The following is a 15,020-nucleotide window of genomic DNA, read 5'->3' on the forward strand; positions in this document are numbered from 1 at the left end:
TTGCCAGAAGAGTCCTCCCTCTTTATCTGGTTGAGAAATCTGAGGTGATTTTTCACTGAAACATCCTGCAAGGTTTGTTAAACGTCAGCACTGGACTATCCAGCAACCAGGTTTGGTCAGTAACTGCCAGCAAAAGGAAAAAATAAATACAGCAAAACAAAGCTCATGAATCACTGCTACTGCCTGCCAGGCCAGAGAAAAGTGTCTTTAAAGGAGTATGGAGGTGTCTTCTTCTGGTCAAACTCCCAAAAAGCTGCACTCCAGCTCCCAGCACTGCTGAGCATTTACAACTCTGGCTGCAACCTTCGACACAAAGTCAGACTTAGACCCCAAACAAAAACCTTTAAGGGAAACAATGAGTTGCTTTAAGTTTTGTTGGTTACAGAGCGTAGCTTCAGTCTTTCCAAACTAAATGCTTCTTTGCTAAAACAGAACTAAAGTATAAAACCCCCTGCACAGACATGCTGGGAAAGGATAAGGACTGGGGCTTTAAGTAGTAAATTTAACACCCATTACCCTCTCCTGAGAGCGAGGGCTTTAAGGCGAGTATTCCTAAGCTCAGGTGGTGATTTGGGAGGGATGCATGACCAGGGCACACTTCCTGACTGCTTTCCAGCACCTTCAGATCTCTTCAGAGATGTTTCAACTGCCCTTTCTCCCCTGGCACCGCTCACTGTTCCCCTCTGACAGCTCATGGAGCATTTCCTGGCACGGAGCAAAAGCCACGTGGCACCTCAGAGCACTGACTGATTTTGGCACAGGAACACTCCAAACATGGCCAACAGGAGGGTTTTACCACTACAGGACTGAACAATTCTACATATCACACTCAACAGATCCAGCCAAACAAATCCCAGGCTTGTTGGTGGCATCAGGGCAAGACTTGGCATTCCAAAGAGTGATGGAAGGCAGAGAGGTGACAGCAGCACAGTGGGACTGTCTGATCACACCACACAAGGGCTAAGAGGAAAGCAGGTGAAACTAAAGCCTTATCCTGAGAGCACAACCCCCTGGGCATTGCAGAAAGTAGGGGAAGGAAAGGAGAAAGAGGTTTGCATCAACAGCATCCTCTGGGCTGCCTGACACAGTTTTTGGTGCATCCTGCTGTGTAGCTGCTACAAGGGAAATCATCTGCTCATCTGCCATCCAGTCACCTGCTCCTGGAACTGGGGGGTTCAGACCACCAGAAGCACCACAGGTAGAAATGGGAGACCTCTCCCTGCAGAAATCCAAGCTGGTTCCAAGTTGGTGCTCTGAACAACAGGAGTTATGAGATGTGAGACTGGAAAGACGAGGTTAAATATAAAACAAGCCACGCAAACAACTGCCCCAGGTACGGGGTAGTTGTGTAAATCAGGATCATCAGCCCTAGGCAGATTTTGCCCTTCCTCCACCTCACTAAACCCTGCTCCTCTGGGGTCTGACAGGTCTAGCTTCTTACCGAGATTCCAACACAGCAGCAGAGACTTCCCAGCCAGGGTGATATAACAGATTGCCACAAGGTTTGGCCATTTGTTCTGCACTGTCAGAAGGCCTAAACTAAAGATACAGGAATTGATCTTACCCCAGAAAGGAGAACAAAAATAAACCTTTTAGGACTGGCCTGCAGCAGCAGCGGCCCATGAACCCTAAGGGTGAGGAAAGTCCCTGCAAGAAGCAGTAAAGATTATACTGCCAGTGAATCCTCCTCAGAGGGGTCCGGACTGGGGCACCAGCAGCACACAAGAGGCTTCTGCATTTTAGGGAAAAAGCTGCATCAATATACACCTGGTTTTGTGGCAACCAAAGCAGAAGAAATGAAACATCCCAGCCTGAACTGGCAGCTGGCACAGCACCTGAGTTACTCAGACCAGGCAGGAAAACCTTAACACACAGGGGTGACAGGGGATCCTCTCGTGGCCCTCACTCGCAGTGAGATGGCCCCTTTTGCCTACAGAAACTCTGGGGAAAGGTGCTGTTGTCCCTCGGTCACTTCCCACCAGGGAGACTGTGCCAACAGGAGGTGGTTCTGCTTCAGGCAAAGGCTGTTGGGTTAATTCAAAACCAGAGCCACAGGCCACTGAGACTCCTCCAGCTGCGCTTGTCTGAAAGGGCTGAGAGCTCATTCACAGGATCCCTGCTGCTGGCAGGAACCTCCAGCACCAGAGACACATCAAAGAGCTGCAAGGCAACAAAAGGCCTCCAACCCCCAGGCAGCAGCCTCCAAAATCAACATCTGCCCCCTCTTCAGCAGGGTTATGTTCACCCCAAGAAAACACCTAAGGATGGACACCCTCCTTACACTCAGAGCCTGTACAGATCTTCTTTGGCCCTTAGTCTCTCTTGGCTTTGCAACTCCCCCTTGACAGTTTTAACTCAAATAAAGTCAAAATATATATAAATCATTAATTCTGCATTCGTGCCTAGATCCCCAGAGGTCCCCACGACAGAAATAATACACTATTCAACCAGAAAATGATTCCAAGCAGAGAAGAGCCAACTCTGACTCTGGGCACAGCTTACCAAGAGCCAGGCCTCGCAAAACCTCCCCGATCTAGGCAGTGGGAGCTGGCTATCAGACCCCAACAGCCCATTTCAACTGCAACTCAGGGCAGAAAGTAACACTCAACTCACTAACCCAGCACAGATGTCCCAGATTCATTCCCAGGCCACACAGTGAGTTTGTTCTTTGTGAAAAACCCCAGGGATTCACTAGAAAGGTAACGGCAGGGGTTGATGTCAGCTGGAGAGGTTCCTGTTCCTCAGAGGATGAGGTTCCTCATCCTCTCATCCCAGTTTTCCTGGCCTACACAAACTTCTGCAAGATGCCCACAGACTTTACCAGTTCTAAACCCAGGCCTCAAACTGATAGGAGACCACCTGTTTCCCTCTGGAAAAACACACACAGGAGTTATTTCTCTGTCCAAACCGACTGAGCAGTGGGGTCCCCGTCACTTCAAACGTGCCAACCCACCCCAGACCCCGAGGATTCCTGCCCCTGCCCCACCTGGCTCTCCCTGGCACGCGGGGCATCTTTGGCTCCCACAAAACAGTGCGGCACAAACAAACATCTGTGAGGGCTCTGAAAATAGAACCTGCCCCACAAAGCACATCTGAATTTCAAATCTGCTCAGCAGCCTCCTTCCTTCTTGGCTGAATATTTTATTCCGGCATTTTACAAGCTCGTTGAGAGGAAAGGGAACATCTTTTTGTTTGCTTGATTACAGGCATGGGATTTTTCCCAAGCTCTCCTTGCAGGCCCAGCCCTGTTCCCAGCTAAGCATGCACAGTTTTACAACACACTTTCATGGTCAGAGCTCTAGAGGCCAGTTCCAAAAGCTCCTAACAACTCCTGCCCCAAGGCCAACACCTCCTTTTAATGTGGGTCCAGGTAACAACCTCATAGCATACTTTTTGTGAACAACCTTAAATCATCCAGGGCGTTTCAGGGGGTAGAAAGTCACTGTGAATAATTCATCAAGTACACTCTGGCACGTGTGCAAACCAGAATTATTCACAAACATTTGTGTTTAAAGAGATCTATAGATGGTAAACATATGGTGAGCAGCAATGAGAGGCTCATTTCTTTTTTTATCTTCCAATAGAGAGGTGTATTCATGCCCACTTTTCCTCATTACTAAGGAGGGAAGCACAGCACTGGTACTGGCGTAGGCAGCAGGCAGACAGTGAGGATCACAGAATCACAGAATGTGCTGAGTTGGAAGGGACCCACAAGGATCATCCAGTCCAACCCTCAGCCCTGCACAGGCCCAGCCCCAAGAGTCACCCCCTGTGCCCCAGAGGATCATCCAAACCCTCCTGGAGCTCTGGCAGCCTTGGGGCTGTGCCCACTGCCCTGGGGAGCCTGGTCAGTGCCCAACCAGCCTCTGGGGGAAGAACCTTTCCCTGAGATCCAACCTGACCCTGCCCTGGCACAGCTCCAGCCATTCCCTGGGTGCTGTCCCTGGTCCCCCCAGAGCAGAGCTCAGTCCCTGCCCCTCCTCTGCCCCTCCTCAGGGAGTTGGAACTGCAGTGAGGTCTCCCCTCAGTCCCCTCTTCTCCAGTTGAACACACCAAGTGCCCTCAGTGTCCTCACAGGGCTTCAAATCAAGGCCCTTCCCCATCCTCGTTGCCTCCTTTGGACACTCTCTAAGGGCTTAACATCTTCCTTATATCCCAAAGTGCCCCCACATCCTGGGTTATTCCGACACTCCCTGCTGGTCCCTGGAGTGCAGAGCTCACCTTCAGGTCCCTGTGGATGATGGGGGTCTTGCACTGGTGCAGCCTGGCCACGGCCTCGCAGGTGTCACAGAAGATCTGCAGGACCTCGCTCTCGGAGAAGCCGGTCTGCAGGCGCTGGTTCATCAGGTTCACCACCTGCCCTCCTATCAGACAAACAGCACACGGGGTGAGCTGGGACAAACAGGCACACGGGGTGAGCCCCAGTGCCCCAGACACCCTTGTCCTGCTCTGCTCCCCCACACTGGGGCTCTGCAGGTGGCACATGAGGAGCTCAGAGTTCGAATTAAGCTCATAACAAACCTTCCCCAGTGGCTTTTTGCAGTCTGCTTACTCAGCTTGTTTTGTTCTCATCTCCTCCCCTAAATCCCAGGGTTTGCATAACGTGGGCAGGTGTTACAGCTCACCTGGGCAGGTGTTACAGCTCACCTGGGCTCCAGGCAGAGCTTCCAGAGCATCACACCAGCTCCCACAGCCCACCCTCCCCTGGCTGTGTCAGCACTCAAGTTATACTGACTAAGCCACATAATTTTCTCTTTTTCTTCCGAGTAAGACTTATTTTGTCCAACTAGAGGAATAAAAGGTTGAATCTGGGGCACCCACAGTCCACAGATTAGCTTGCCACATGTAAGCAAGAGGAGGGAGGGAGGGAGACACTCAGAAAACCCACACACTCAGTGGCTTGGCTGAAGTTGTCAACTGGCAAAGAAATTAAAAATCCATCTGTAACAAGGGAAACTCCAGACAAACAAAACCAAGTTTTCATGAATGAGTCCTGAATTGGCCTCAGCTTTGAGGTTTTGTTGCTGTCAAGGCCTTTCCAAAACAATCCAGAGGTTCTTTCCCCCTCAAAATGCCCCATATAGACAAACTCCCTTCTGAGGCTTTGGCCAAGCAGAACTGTATCCCTCCACATCACAAGTGTCGGAAAACTTACATGGTAGGAAAGAAAAACTCAGTTTAATAAATAGTACAGCTGTGAACATTTTACACTCAAAGTGAGTGTGGTTCTGCACACAAAGACACTGGTTTGGTTTGGAAACCGTTTGCCACAAAAGGAAAATCCACGTGTAACAACCATTCCAGTCTGAGTGCTGCAGACAGAGGCAGGCCTGTGCTCAGCAGAGCATCTGGCAAGAGCAAGCCACGTCAGAAATGCCATCTTGCAGCTCTCCTCCTTTCAGATGGAAGGAAACTCCTTAGAAAGATGGATTTTACTTATCAGCCCCAGCCTTGGCCAATGCAGCTGGAGGAAGTGCCCGTGAGTCGCTCAGTTTGCAGTTCCCCCCACGGTGGGCTCTGCACATGGAGCTGGGCAGGGATCCCCTGGCACTGCCAGGCCCACTGACCACACTATTCCTTGGGAGAGTTAGGTTTGAGCTTACAAAGAGCTTACTGAATGATTCCTTCAGCCAAACTACACAGCAGGGTCTTCCTTTCAGCACCAAACAAACCCAGTGCAAGGCACTCAAGATTCCTGCATGACCCAAAGCAGCAAAGAGGACATGGCAGAACAGAAACCTGCACTGCTCATGTTTAAAGGCATTTTAACATCTAGATGCCCTTGCTGCAATGCACTCAGCTTCAGTCAAAAGCCAGACAGGCCCAAAAATACTTATTTGCATTGACTGCCACCATCCAAACCAGCCACAGACTTCTGAGGTCACCTGGCCAAAACATTATTTTTGCTAAACACTCTTCCTGAGAGAGGCACCTGAGCCCAGCACACGCGTCATGTTCCAAGCACCACATCCCAGCCACGAAGATCAAAGCTTTGGGACGGCTGGAAGAGCCTGTCTGGCTACAGACAGCCAAGCAAAAAGGTCAGAGGTAAGAGGAATGCTTTTTGGCTTCACATTATCCATGTCACACTTCTTCCAGAACAACCCTCAGTCAGGCTGAAATGGAACAAAGCTTGCAATGCAACATAAAGAGAAGAAAAATTTCATTCCACAGTCTGGGAGCTTTAGAAGAGCCACTTCTTGTGTGGACCAGCCTACAGACAACAGCAACAGGTACTTTAGGGTTCTCCTTCACAATGGAAAGGATCCAAGCCTACCCTGGGCAGGAGTAAAGGTGGTACCAATCCCACGAGTAGAATCCCCACAGCCTCACATGTCAGTCCACTTCTCCACCCCCAGTTCTGGCTTTGCTTTGTTCAGAACAGCTTCCTGGCAGCCAAGAAAGGGCCAGGCCTAGGAACAGCTTTTTTTTTTAAAGGAAGATGCTGTGCAAGTTCCCTGCAGGCACTGAAGGAGCAGCCCACCCATGGCCAACACGCCAAGCCCACACTCACCCCGACAGAAGTCCATGAGGATCAGCACCTCCCACACGTCCCCGCTGCTCACGGAGTTGATGCTGGAGTCGATGTACCCGACGATGTTCTTGTGGCCAGACAGGTCCCGCTGCAAGGCATAGAAATTCCAGCCATGAGCCAGCCATGCAGGGCAGCAACCTCCTGCTCTGGTTCCTCCACGCTGCACAGGCTCCTGTCACTCTGGGTTAATCACAACGCAGAGCCTGAACAAACCCGAGCTCTGTCTCTACCTGTTTTCCTTCTAGAAAGATTTGAGACAAACAGGAGAGAAACAGCCAGCCTGCTGCATTAACCTGTTCAGGACTGGTCCAGATTTTGGCACATTCCCAGGCTAAGCCCCCAGAGCTCCTCCTCTGCACAGGGCAGATGGTGATGGTGGCCATGCAGGACATGTTGTACTTACTTGTCTCATCTGACAAAAAATATCCCGAATCTTCACTATAAAAATCCACTAAACCAACAAAATAAATCTTAACCTTGCTTTTCAAAGTGCCTTATTTTAAGTAACCCGATGGGTTAAAGCACAGGTTCTCGTATCAATGACTTTTCATAGAATCACAGCCTGGTTTGGGTTGGAAGGGACCTTAAACATCATCCAGTTCCACCCCCCTGCCATGGGGACAACATGCTAAACCTGCAGGGAGAAGTCATTTCTTTGGGATTCCAGCTTCACACACAGGCCAGTCTGATGCTCAGCTTCACCAATAAAGGAAATCAAGGTTCTGCTGGACACATCCTGCTCTGACACTGTAGGGCTGCAAAAACCGAAGTTTAAAATAATTCCTTTATTGCAGAAAAGCCGGGAAAGAAGGAATTGTTTCCCTTTAGGACAAAGATGAGTGCCTAGGATCCAGTCCAGGAGCAAGAGGACCTGCTGGGTAAGAAGGGTCCTCCTCACCCTCACCTTCCAGGCGAGCCACCACACATTCCAAAGGCACCAAAGACACGGAGACAACAGAAAGCACCAGCAAGTAAAACCCAAGGTGCTCACAAGGTGCTCACAAGGTGCTCACAAGGTCTGTGAGCACAGCTAAAACCTTTGATGTGAGATCTGATCTCAACTTTTCCCACGGAGGTATGGGGATGACAAACCATGCCCAAAGCTTCATTGTGCTATCACGAACACCAGCACTTCACTTTAAGGGTATAAACCTCATTAAAGCTACTTCAAAAATCACACCCAGAATTGCCACAGGTAAGAGTTTCTGATCTGATCATCTACCCCAAACCTGTACCTTATGTGGTAAATTCACAGAATGAGGATTTTATATATTTTATATTTCCTTCCCCACCTGCACCTGCTCTAAATGTTCATCGATATCTTTGGATACAACTTCAGAAGTGGCACTTCTCATGTTTACCAGGCTGCAAATCTATTTGGATCATCTCCATTTTGTCTTTGTTCAGAGATGCAAAGTTTAAAACAGCTACCCTATCATATAAGTCCTGTATACATATAATCTAGAGAAATATCCCAGAGCTCATTACAGATACTTTCCCATTTCAAAAGCCCTGACAGCAACCACCCCACAAACACTGTTTAAATCTCCCAACCCCATCGATGCCAAGATAACCTTGATCCTGCCCCAAAGGAGGAGAAGCTGCTGTGATATAGATTTATCTCAGGATGGGGGTCTGCCATTCCTGCACTGATTGCAGTTCAGACACAGCTACATCAGAACCATCAGCCTTTTCTGATGAGGTCTAACAGGTTGAAGACTTTAGCTCTCAACTGAAGACTGTCAGACTGAATTCCAGCACCCCCAGCCATGCTTGCCTCTTCAACTCTTCCCATTAAGCCTGTTGACACAGGAGCTTTTTTTCTCCCCCCATTTTCCTGAAACTCCCTGGGTTTTTTAGCTACCAGGTTTTGCTTGTCCACTGGAACATTTGAAATAATTCACTACTAGACTTTCCTAGTCACATAACTCCAGGAGTCAGGTTTTGCTAAGAAGTCAGTTTTGCTAAGAAAATGCAGTTTGTGACCCGATGCTACAGAGATCAGAGGTAGAAGGTGACCAGGCTCTCCCAGCACTGCAGTGTGGTGTCCCAGCACAGCCCAGTGACTCACCATGATCTGGATTTCCCTCTTGCAGACCTGCAGGTCGTACTCGTTATTGACATACATCCTCTTCAGGGCACACTTCACCCCATTGCTCGTCCTCACCAGAAACACTATTGCAAAGCCACCTGTGGGAGACACAAAATCACCCTGTTCATTAACAAAGAAACCTCTTGGTCTTCGCTTCCAATCCCATCCCTGCCTTGGAACAGTCAGGAGAGGGAGGGCACTGAGCAGCTGCCACCACTCCATGGTGGGAGTGTTCCACATGTGCTTGGCTCCAGAGCCTCCAGCTCTGCCCAGACAGTTATTTCTGGGAACTAAAAGGGATCCAAGGGGGTAAATCTTCAATCAACGGCAGCAAAGTTAACATTTAACACCTCCATAAAAACACACAGTTACACCGGTTCCTTGTCCTGCCACACACTGCTCCATTAACTCCATTATGAGAAGAAAGCTGAAGGACAGCAACGCTGCCTTGGACAGAAATCAGAGCTACAGATCACCCACTGAACCACCACAGCCCTAAACTTAAAAGGCTCCCCGACTTTGAAGCATCCAAGTTACATTACAAAGCTGATTTGTGCAAGAAGCAGAAGAAACATCTCCCACACATGGTTTGATGTTTGTGCTCTTAAAACAGGACAGAAGAACAAGGGATGAAAAGCCACAATTCATTCTGTGGTCATTGCTATTAGTAAAGCCAGGACTCCCAGGATAAATTGACTTGTTTAGGATGAAAGCCTTTCATCTCTGTCAGCACTGCACCCAAACACAGGGTTTTATTTGTGGTTCTGGTAGACACAGGAAGGTGACTGAGGATGGGGAATAAAGGCATCAAAGTTTCACACGTGGCTCCGGAGACCGGAATGAATCAGGACGAAGAGGCCCAGGGATCTCAGGGAGGCAGGATGACACTGCTGGTGCCACCACCCAACAGCACCTCATTTGCTCTCTGGTACCTCACACTGCACCACACACTCAGTTAAGCTGCAGCACTTCTAAAGCATCAGCTCACCGGTGAGTTGTGTGTCGGGGCTGCCGTGGCCTTCAGAAGTCCCACAGCAACGAGGGCAGCAGTTGCACACCACAAAAGGCAACTCACACCCCAAAGAATTCCCTTGTCAAAGTTTGAGCCCTTCGGTGAATCTCGTTCTTCACCAGCTGCCAGAAACCAGCAGACCAACCCCACACAGTTCCACCAGACATGTTTGTACCTGGTGGTTACTCAGCACCTACAGGAGTTGCCTCCACCATGTGACACACCACACATGACAAACAGAAACTAAATCTGAGTAAAACTCGGCATTAAAACAGGCTGCACGTGACGACTCCACTCTTGCAACCACCAGTGCTTACAAGCTGTTAACCAACCAACCACCACAGCCAGAAGGCCCACTGAAGCTTTCACTAAAACTGGGCTTTATTTTCACTAAGAAAAGACTGAAGAAGGGCAAATGGCCAGATCACACTGCTGTGATCAATGCATGACCCTCTCTGTTATCAAATGGCTCTTCTGACATTACAGCCCATCTGCCAAAGCAACACAGGAGGTACAGATGCAAACAACACACCTGTCGGTTCCAGAGCTGCCAAACAGAAACCCCTCTTGGCATGCAACCCCCTCAGTTTTATACACCACAGTCTGCCACAGGAACTAGAGCAGCATTTCCTAGGAAGCCCCACTGACTTTTAGGAGCAGCCCCAGAGATGTTGCAAAAATATGCAACGAAGGAGAGGAAAAAAAAAGGGGGGGGGGAAGGAAAAAAGCATAAAGCACCCAGACTTCAACTAAAAGTCTTAAAAACTACACCCCGGCTGCAAAATGGACATTCCCATGGAGAAAACTGGGACATGGCCCTGGGATACAACGTCCCACAGCTGCTTCCAAGCCCTCGGAGCCCTGCAGGGCCTCCCTCCACACTACTCACATTCAGACCCCAAAATAACCCCGACTCTCTCTCCCTGAAGCTGCTGCAAGTTGAGGATCTCAAATTACAAGTCGTTTCTAAGAGCTCCTAAACCCGCAGCAGTAGCTTTATTGTTCTCCCCAGCCACATTTGCCTCGTTTTTGGAAGAGCAAATCCCCACATCCCACTGGGGATCTTTAGCCCAAAGGGTGGCTGCTGAAAAAAGCAACACAGCACTACTGATTTTAATTCCCCCTCTTACAACCCACAGTGGAGCCAGTAAGAGATAAGGGACCCATAACCAACACAGCTTCCCCAATCCCTACTGTCTTAACATTTTACATTTTCCAAAATCACTGGAGAGATCAGGTTCGGATTCTTTTTTTCAATTTCTGTACAATACTTTCATCAATCTCAGACACAATCTAGAGAAAACATCAAGAAAAAAAAAAGGGGTTTTTTCCAATTTATTACAGCTCAGTCATCATCAAAACTTTTTTGTAATCACAAGACTTTTTTGGGAGGCCTTTTTCCCCAAAAATGAGAAATCAGCAGTGACCCATGAGAAGTCCCCCCTCCTCTCCAGGGGTTCAGTTCTCTTCTCCCAGCTCCTGGCCAGGCCTGCAGGATCCAGGACCTCTGTTTACAGCGCTGTGCTCAGCAAAAGGAAACACGAGCTGAGCAGCAAAAATAGAGCAATTAAACTTTAGGGGGAAAAAAAAGCAGCTCCACTAACCCCAAGAACCTCCTCCTAAATCTTTGCTTCAGCTGGGTGGGACTGGTGCCTCTTCAGACCAACTGCTAATGCCTCATTAGCACAGGTCCTTTTCCTCTATCTGGATCCTGGGCTAATTAACAAAGTCACCTCCAGAGCACCCTCGTTAGAATATGCACATCATGGTATTTGCTTACAAGCCAACTGGCACAGAAAACTACGTTCTGTGCAAGGGAGAGCACAGCTAAAGCATCCCGAGAGCTCAGAGGAGAGAGACATTCAGAATATAAAATATATATATATTCAGAATATAAAAAATAAATAAAGTAATAAAAATTAAACTAATGCTTTCTGATACAGGAGTGAAAGTGAAACATCAACACAGACACATGGCCTGGAGCATCTTCCAAATGCAGCAGTGACACAAATACATCAGGAGAGGCCACATTCAAGAGGATCCTGCAACATCTGCACTTCTACAAGTCACCCTCGTGCCCTCCTCCCCCTCACCTTTGACTCCTGCAGCTTCAGCTGAGGACACCTCACACCAGCTGTGCACAACCACTGAACCTAGTTGGTTACTTTATTATTAAACTCCCTCTGGCTGCACATTAAAGCAGGACAATTTTGCCCCTGGGAAAAGCAGCAGAGCTCCACCGAGAAACAAGGGCTGATTCCATCAGGGACACAGAGCTTTCCACACAGCAACCCAGGGAAAGGCACTGTGCCGGCAGAGAAGCAGAATGGATGATCCACATCCATTGGGGAGTTTTACTTTCAAACAACTCAAACATCCCCTGGCCCACCTGCCTCAGCTAAAGCAGACCACAACGTTCCTTCCCAGGTTTTGACAGTACCCAGGATTTAGTCCAGAAAGGCACAACAGAATCAAGGATGTCTAACTCCCCTCAGGTGGTCACTCCACATTTAAACCAGAAGGTGTGAAAAATACCACCCAAATTTGAATTTCTCTGCATTTATTACACCTTCCACTGCTAATTGGCTTCAGCACTCCCAGTCTGACATGCAGAGAACGGGGCTGCAAAGAGTAAAACTGCAGGAGGATGAGGGAAGGGAAGAGGGTAGAGACACTCCTCACACACAGATGGCTCCAGAAATCCAAGTCCATTGGCAGGACACAGGTCAGTCTGAAGGTTACTGAGAACCTTCCCCCACAGCCTGCCCTCCAAAGGAGCATGGGCAGGGCACAGCACTCAGGCTGTCACACATCACACACGTTCACAGGAATGGGGCAGGCACAGCCACAGCGGGGCCACAGCAGGAATCCTGCTCCCCCCAGGAGTGCTGGGGCCTGCCAGGCCAAGGGCAGAGCTGAAGGTACATCTGCTCACGGGCTGCTCATGCCACAGCCACTGTGTACCTGAGGGTCTGAAATGGCAGGGATGTCCTTGGCACTCCGTGCCCAGACCTGGAGAGACTTCCTGTCAAGTTTTCTGTGCACAGAAGATGATTTGGGAGCTTTGGTCTATCCTTCACCTCCCAAATCCCCCAAATGTTTATTACCAACTGTGCAAAGCAAATGGCACTGGCCCCAAACTGTTGCACTGCAGATAAAAGTTGAACACATTAAGGTTGGAGTGAAGGTGCACATGCAGGTTATTTGAAGCATTTGAAGCATCTGAAACCTTTCTATGGCAAACTGCAGCCAATACTTCAGATTCAGGCCCAAAGAGCAGCTCAGAAGGAGCTGTGCCCCTGCAGGGAGCTCAGGAGCAGCACTGCTGGGGTCAAGCAGCTGGCATCAAACACAGCTCAGGTTTCCCAGCAAGGTGTGACAGGAGAGGGGCAGCAGGACCCACCAGATGCCTGAAACATTCCCTCAGCAGCATCAGCCAGCCCAGCACAGCCCAGGGAGGGACAGAGCTGTCAAGCACCTGGACTGCAGCCAGCACTGCCTAACCAAGACTTTCTAATGGATTTAAGAGTTCTGCTTCCCCCACCAGCAGCATCACCCAGCAGAGGAGGGGCTGTTCCCCAAAGCTGGTGGATGTATCCCAGGGGTTGCAGGGTAAGGGTGGGAGCACCTGCCTGGTCATTGCCCAGCCCACAGCCAGGCTTTGCTCAGACAAGCACCCAGCACCCTCTGAACTCTGAAAGTCTCTCACAGCACAGGGCTGAAATGAATACCCTCACCTTGGCTTTCAACTTCCTAACAGCTGGGTCACCCTTCCTCCTTGCCCATAACAGATCTACAAACCACCACCTCCTCAGCCTCAAGGACCTTCAGCTTCCAGAGCCTCAGACCACAACCAATTTCTCCCTCCTTACTCCAGTCCAACCCCCAACTTTGCTAAATCTGGGCAAAGCTGAAAGGCAGTAGATGAAAGACAAATGGACAAGCAACGATGCTGAAGCCCTGCCAGATGCACATTACGGGACCATTTACTGGTATTCTCAGAGAAGGCAGGAGCAGGCCAGGAACAGCCAGCTCCAAGGGAACAGACATCCTGGGATCTGTGTGACTCCCAGCCTGCCAAGGTCAGCACAGGAGCCTGAGCTGCCTGGAGTGAAGGCAGATCTTTGTGCCACATGGGGCCAGCAAGGGTGGGTCCCACACAGGCAGAGCTCAGAGGCAAAGTATTCCAGGCACCGGGAACATCCCGGGTCTTTGCTGGTAGAGCCTCTTTTCCAGTGAACATATGGAAAGCAAAAAGCAAGAGATCAGTCCAGGCTTCAGCTGCAAATAAATCCAGAGATTTGCAAGCACCAGAAGGGACAAAAGCAAGAACTAAGCCTGAGTGTCAACTCAGAGGACAGTTTTCCCCTGCACAAGTGCCTGTGAGTTAAAAGTTCTGAAGGAAATTCAACTCCTTTCTATACCAGCCAGCAGAAGCTGTATTTTAATATCATTCTCATTCTAAGATACAAAAAGATATTTACATGCTCGTTCTTAAGACACATTAACACTGTTGAGCAGGCAGCACACGGTCAGTGTTGGGATCACCATCAGCTCAGAGCCAGCACCAGCCACAGGTCTCTGGGGAAACATTTTTTGTGCCTCTTTGGCACTTTAGGCCTGTGTCAACAGCAGGGAAACATGGTTATCATGCTACGCACTGCTGGCCTGACTGCTGTTCTTGCTAAAAGGTTTTAGGATAAGCTGAAAAAATACTGGCAAGTTCCAATTATCTCCAGTCAATACAGATGCCAAAGCAATTTTCCATGCAGGTTTGTGTCACGGCACTGGCCCGTTGCCAGCACTGGTAGTTATGTTTTCAGCCCTTCTGTAATTTCAGCAGGATGCAGAGCTGTTCACAGCCAGGCAAGCACTGCTAAACTAGGTAAGAGCAGCTGCCCAGGGCTGCACGTGATCCCCCCGAGCTGCTCCAAGGTAAGGAGATAGCACTGGGCTCAGTTGAAGGGATTCACGTGGACTGCACGTCTGGAATCCTCCTGCACCCAGCAATGCTGACCTGCAATCACCCACAGCATTGCTGTTCCACGGAATTTGCACTAAGTGGTGTTATGGTGAGGAAGAGCACAGACAAATGGGTTGCTTCTTCCATCACCCTGTTGTGACAAGCTCCTCTAGAGGTGCCTTTCACCAGGGATCCCATAAATCAACCAAGCCCAGTAAATGCTGCCACTGCAACTGTAGTGTGAACAGCACAAACCTCATCCTCCATGGACACATCCCATCCTCCATGGACACCACTCATCCTTCATGGACACCCTTCATCCTCCATGGACACATCCCATCCTCCATGGACACCACTCATCCTTCATGGACACCCTTCATCCTCCATGGACACATCCCATCCTCCATGGACACAGCCC

The 15,020-nt window shown here is 49.5% G+C and overlaps 1 protein-coding gene across 1 annotated transcript in view; it reads right to left on the reverse strand.

Moving 5' to 3' along the window:
• The window catches only part of AAK1 (AP2 associated kinase 1), an 83,163-nt gene that overhangs the window by 48,865 nt on the left and 19,278 nt on the right, over positions 1 to 15,020 (reverse strand). The window contains exons 2-4 of the mRNA XM_017837330.1: positions 8,607 to 8,725; positions 6,515 to 6,623; positions 4,222 to 4,364 (exon numbers count right to left, since the gene is read on the reverse strand). Of these exons, the coding sequence (XP_017692819.1) occupies positions 4,222 to 4,364; positions 6,515 to 6,623; positions 8,607 to 8,725 (371 nt within the window). The remainder of the gene's footprint in view (positions 1 to 4,221; positions 4,365 to 6,514; positions 6,624 to 8,606; positions 8,726 to 15,020) is intronic.

The sequence above is a fragment of the Lepidothrix coronata genome, unplaced genomic scaffold (assembly GCF_001604755.1).
Source record: "Lepidothrix coronata isolate B3197 unplaced genomic scaffold, Lepidothrix_coronata-1.0 Scaffold301, whole genome shotgun sequence".
NCBI lineage: Eukaryota > Metazoa > Chordata > Aves > Passeriformes > Pipridae > Lepidothrix > Lepidothrix coronata.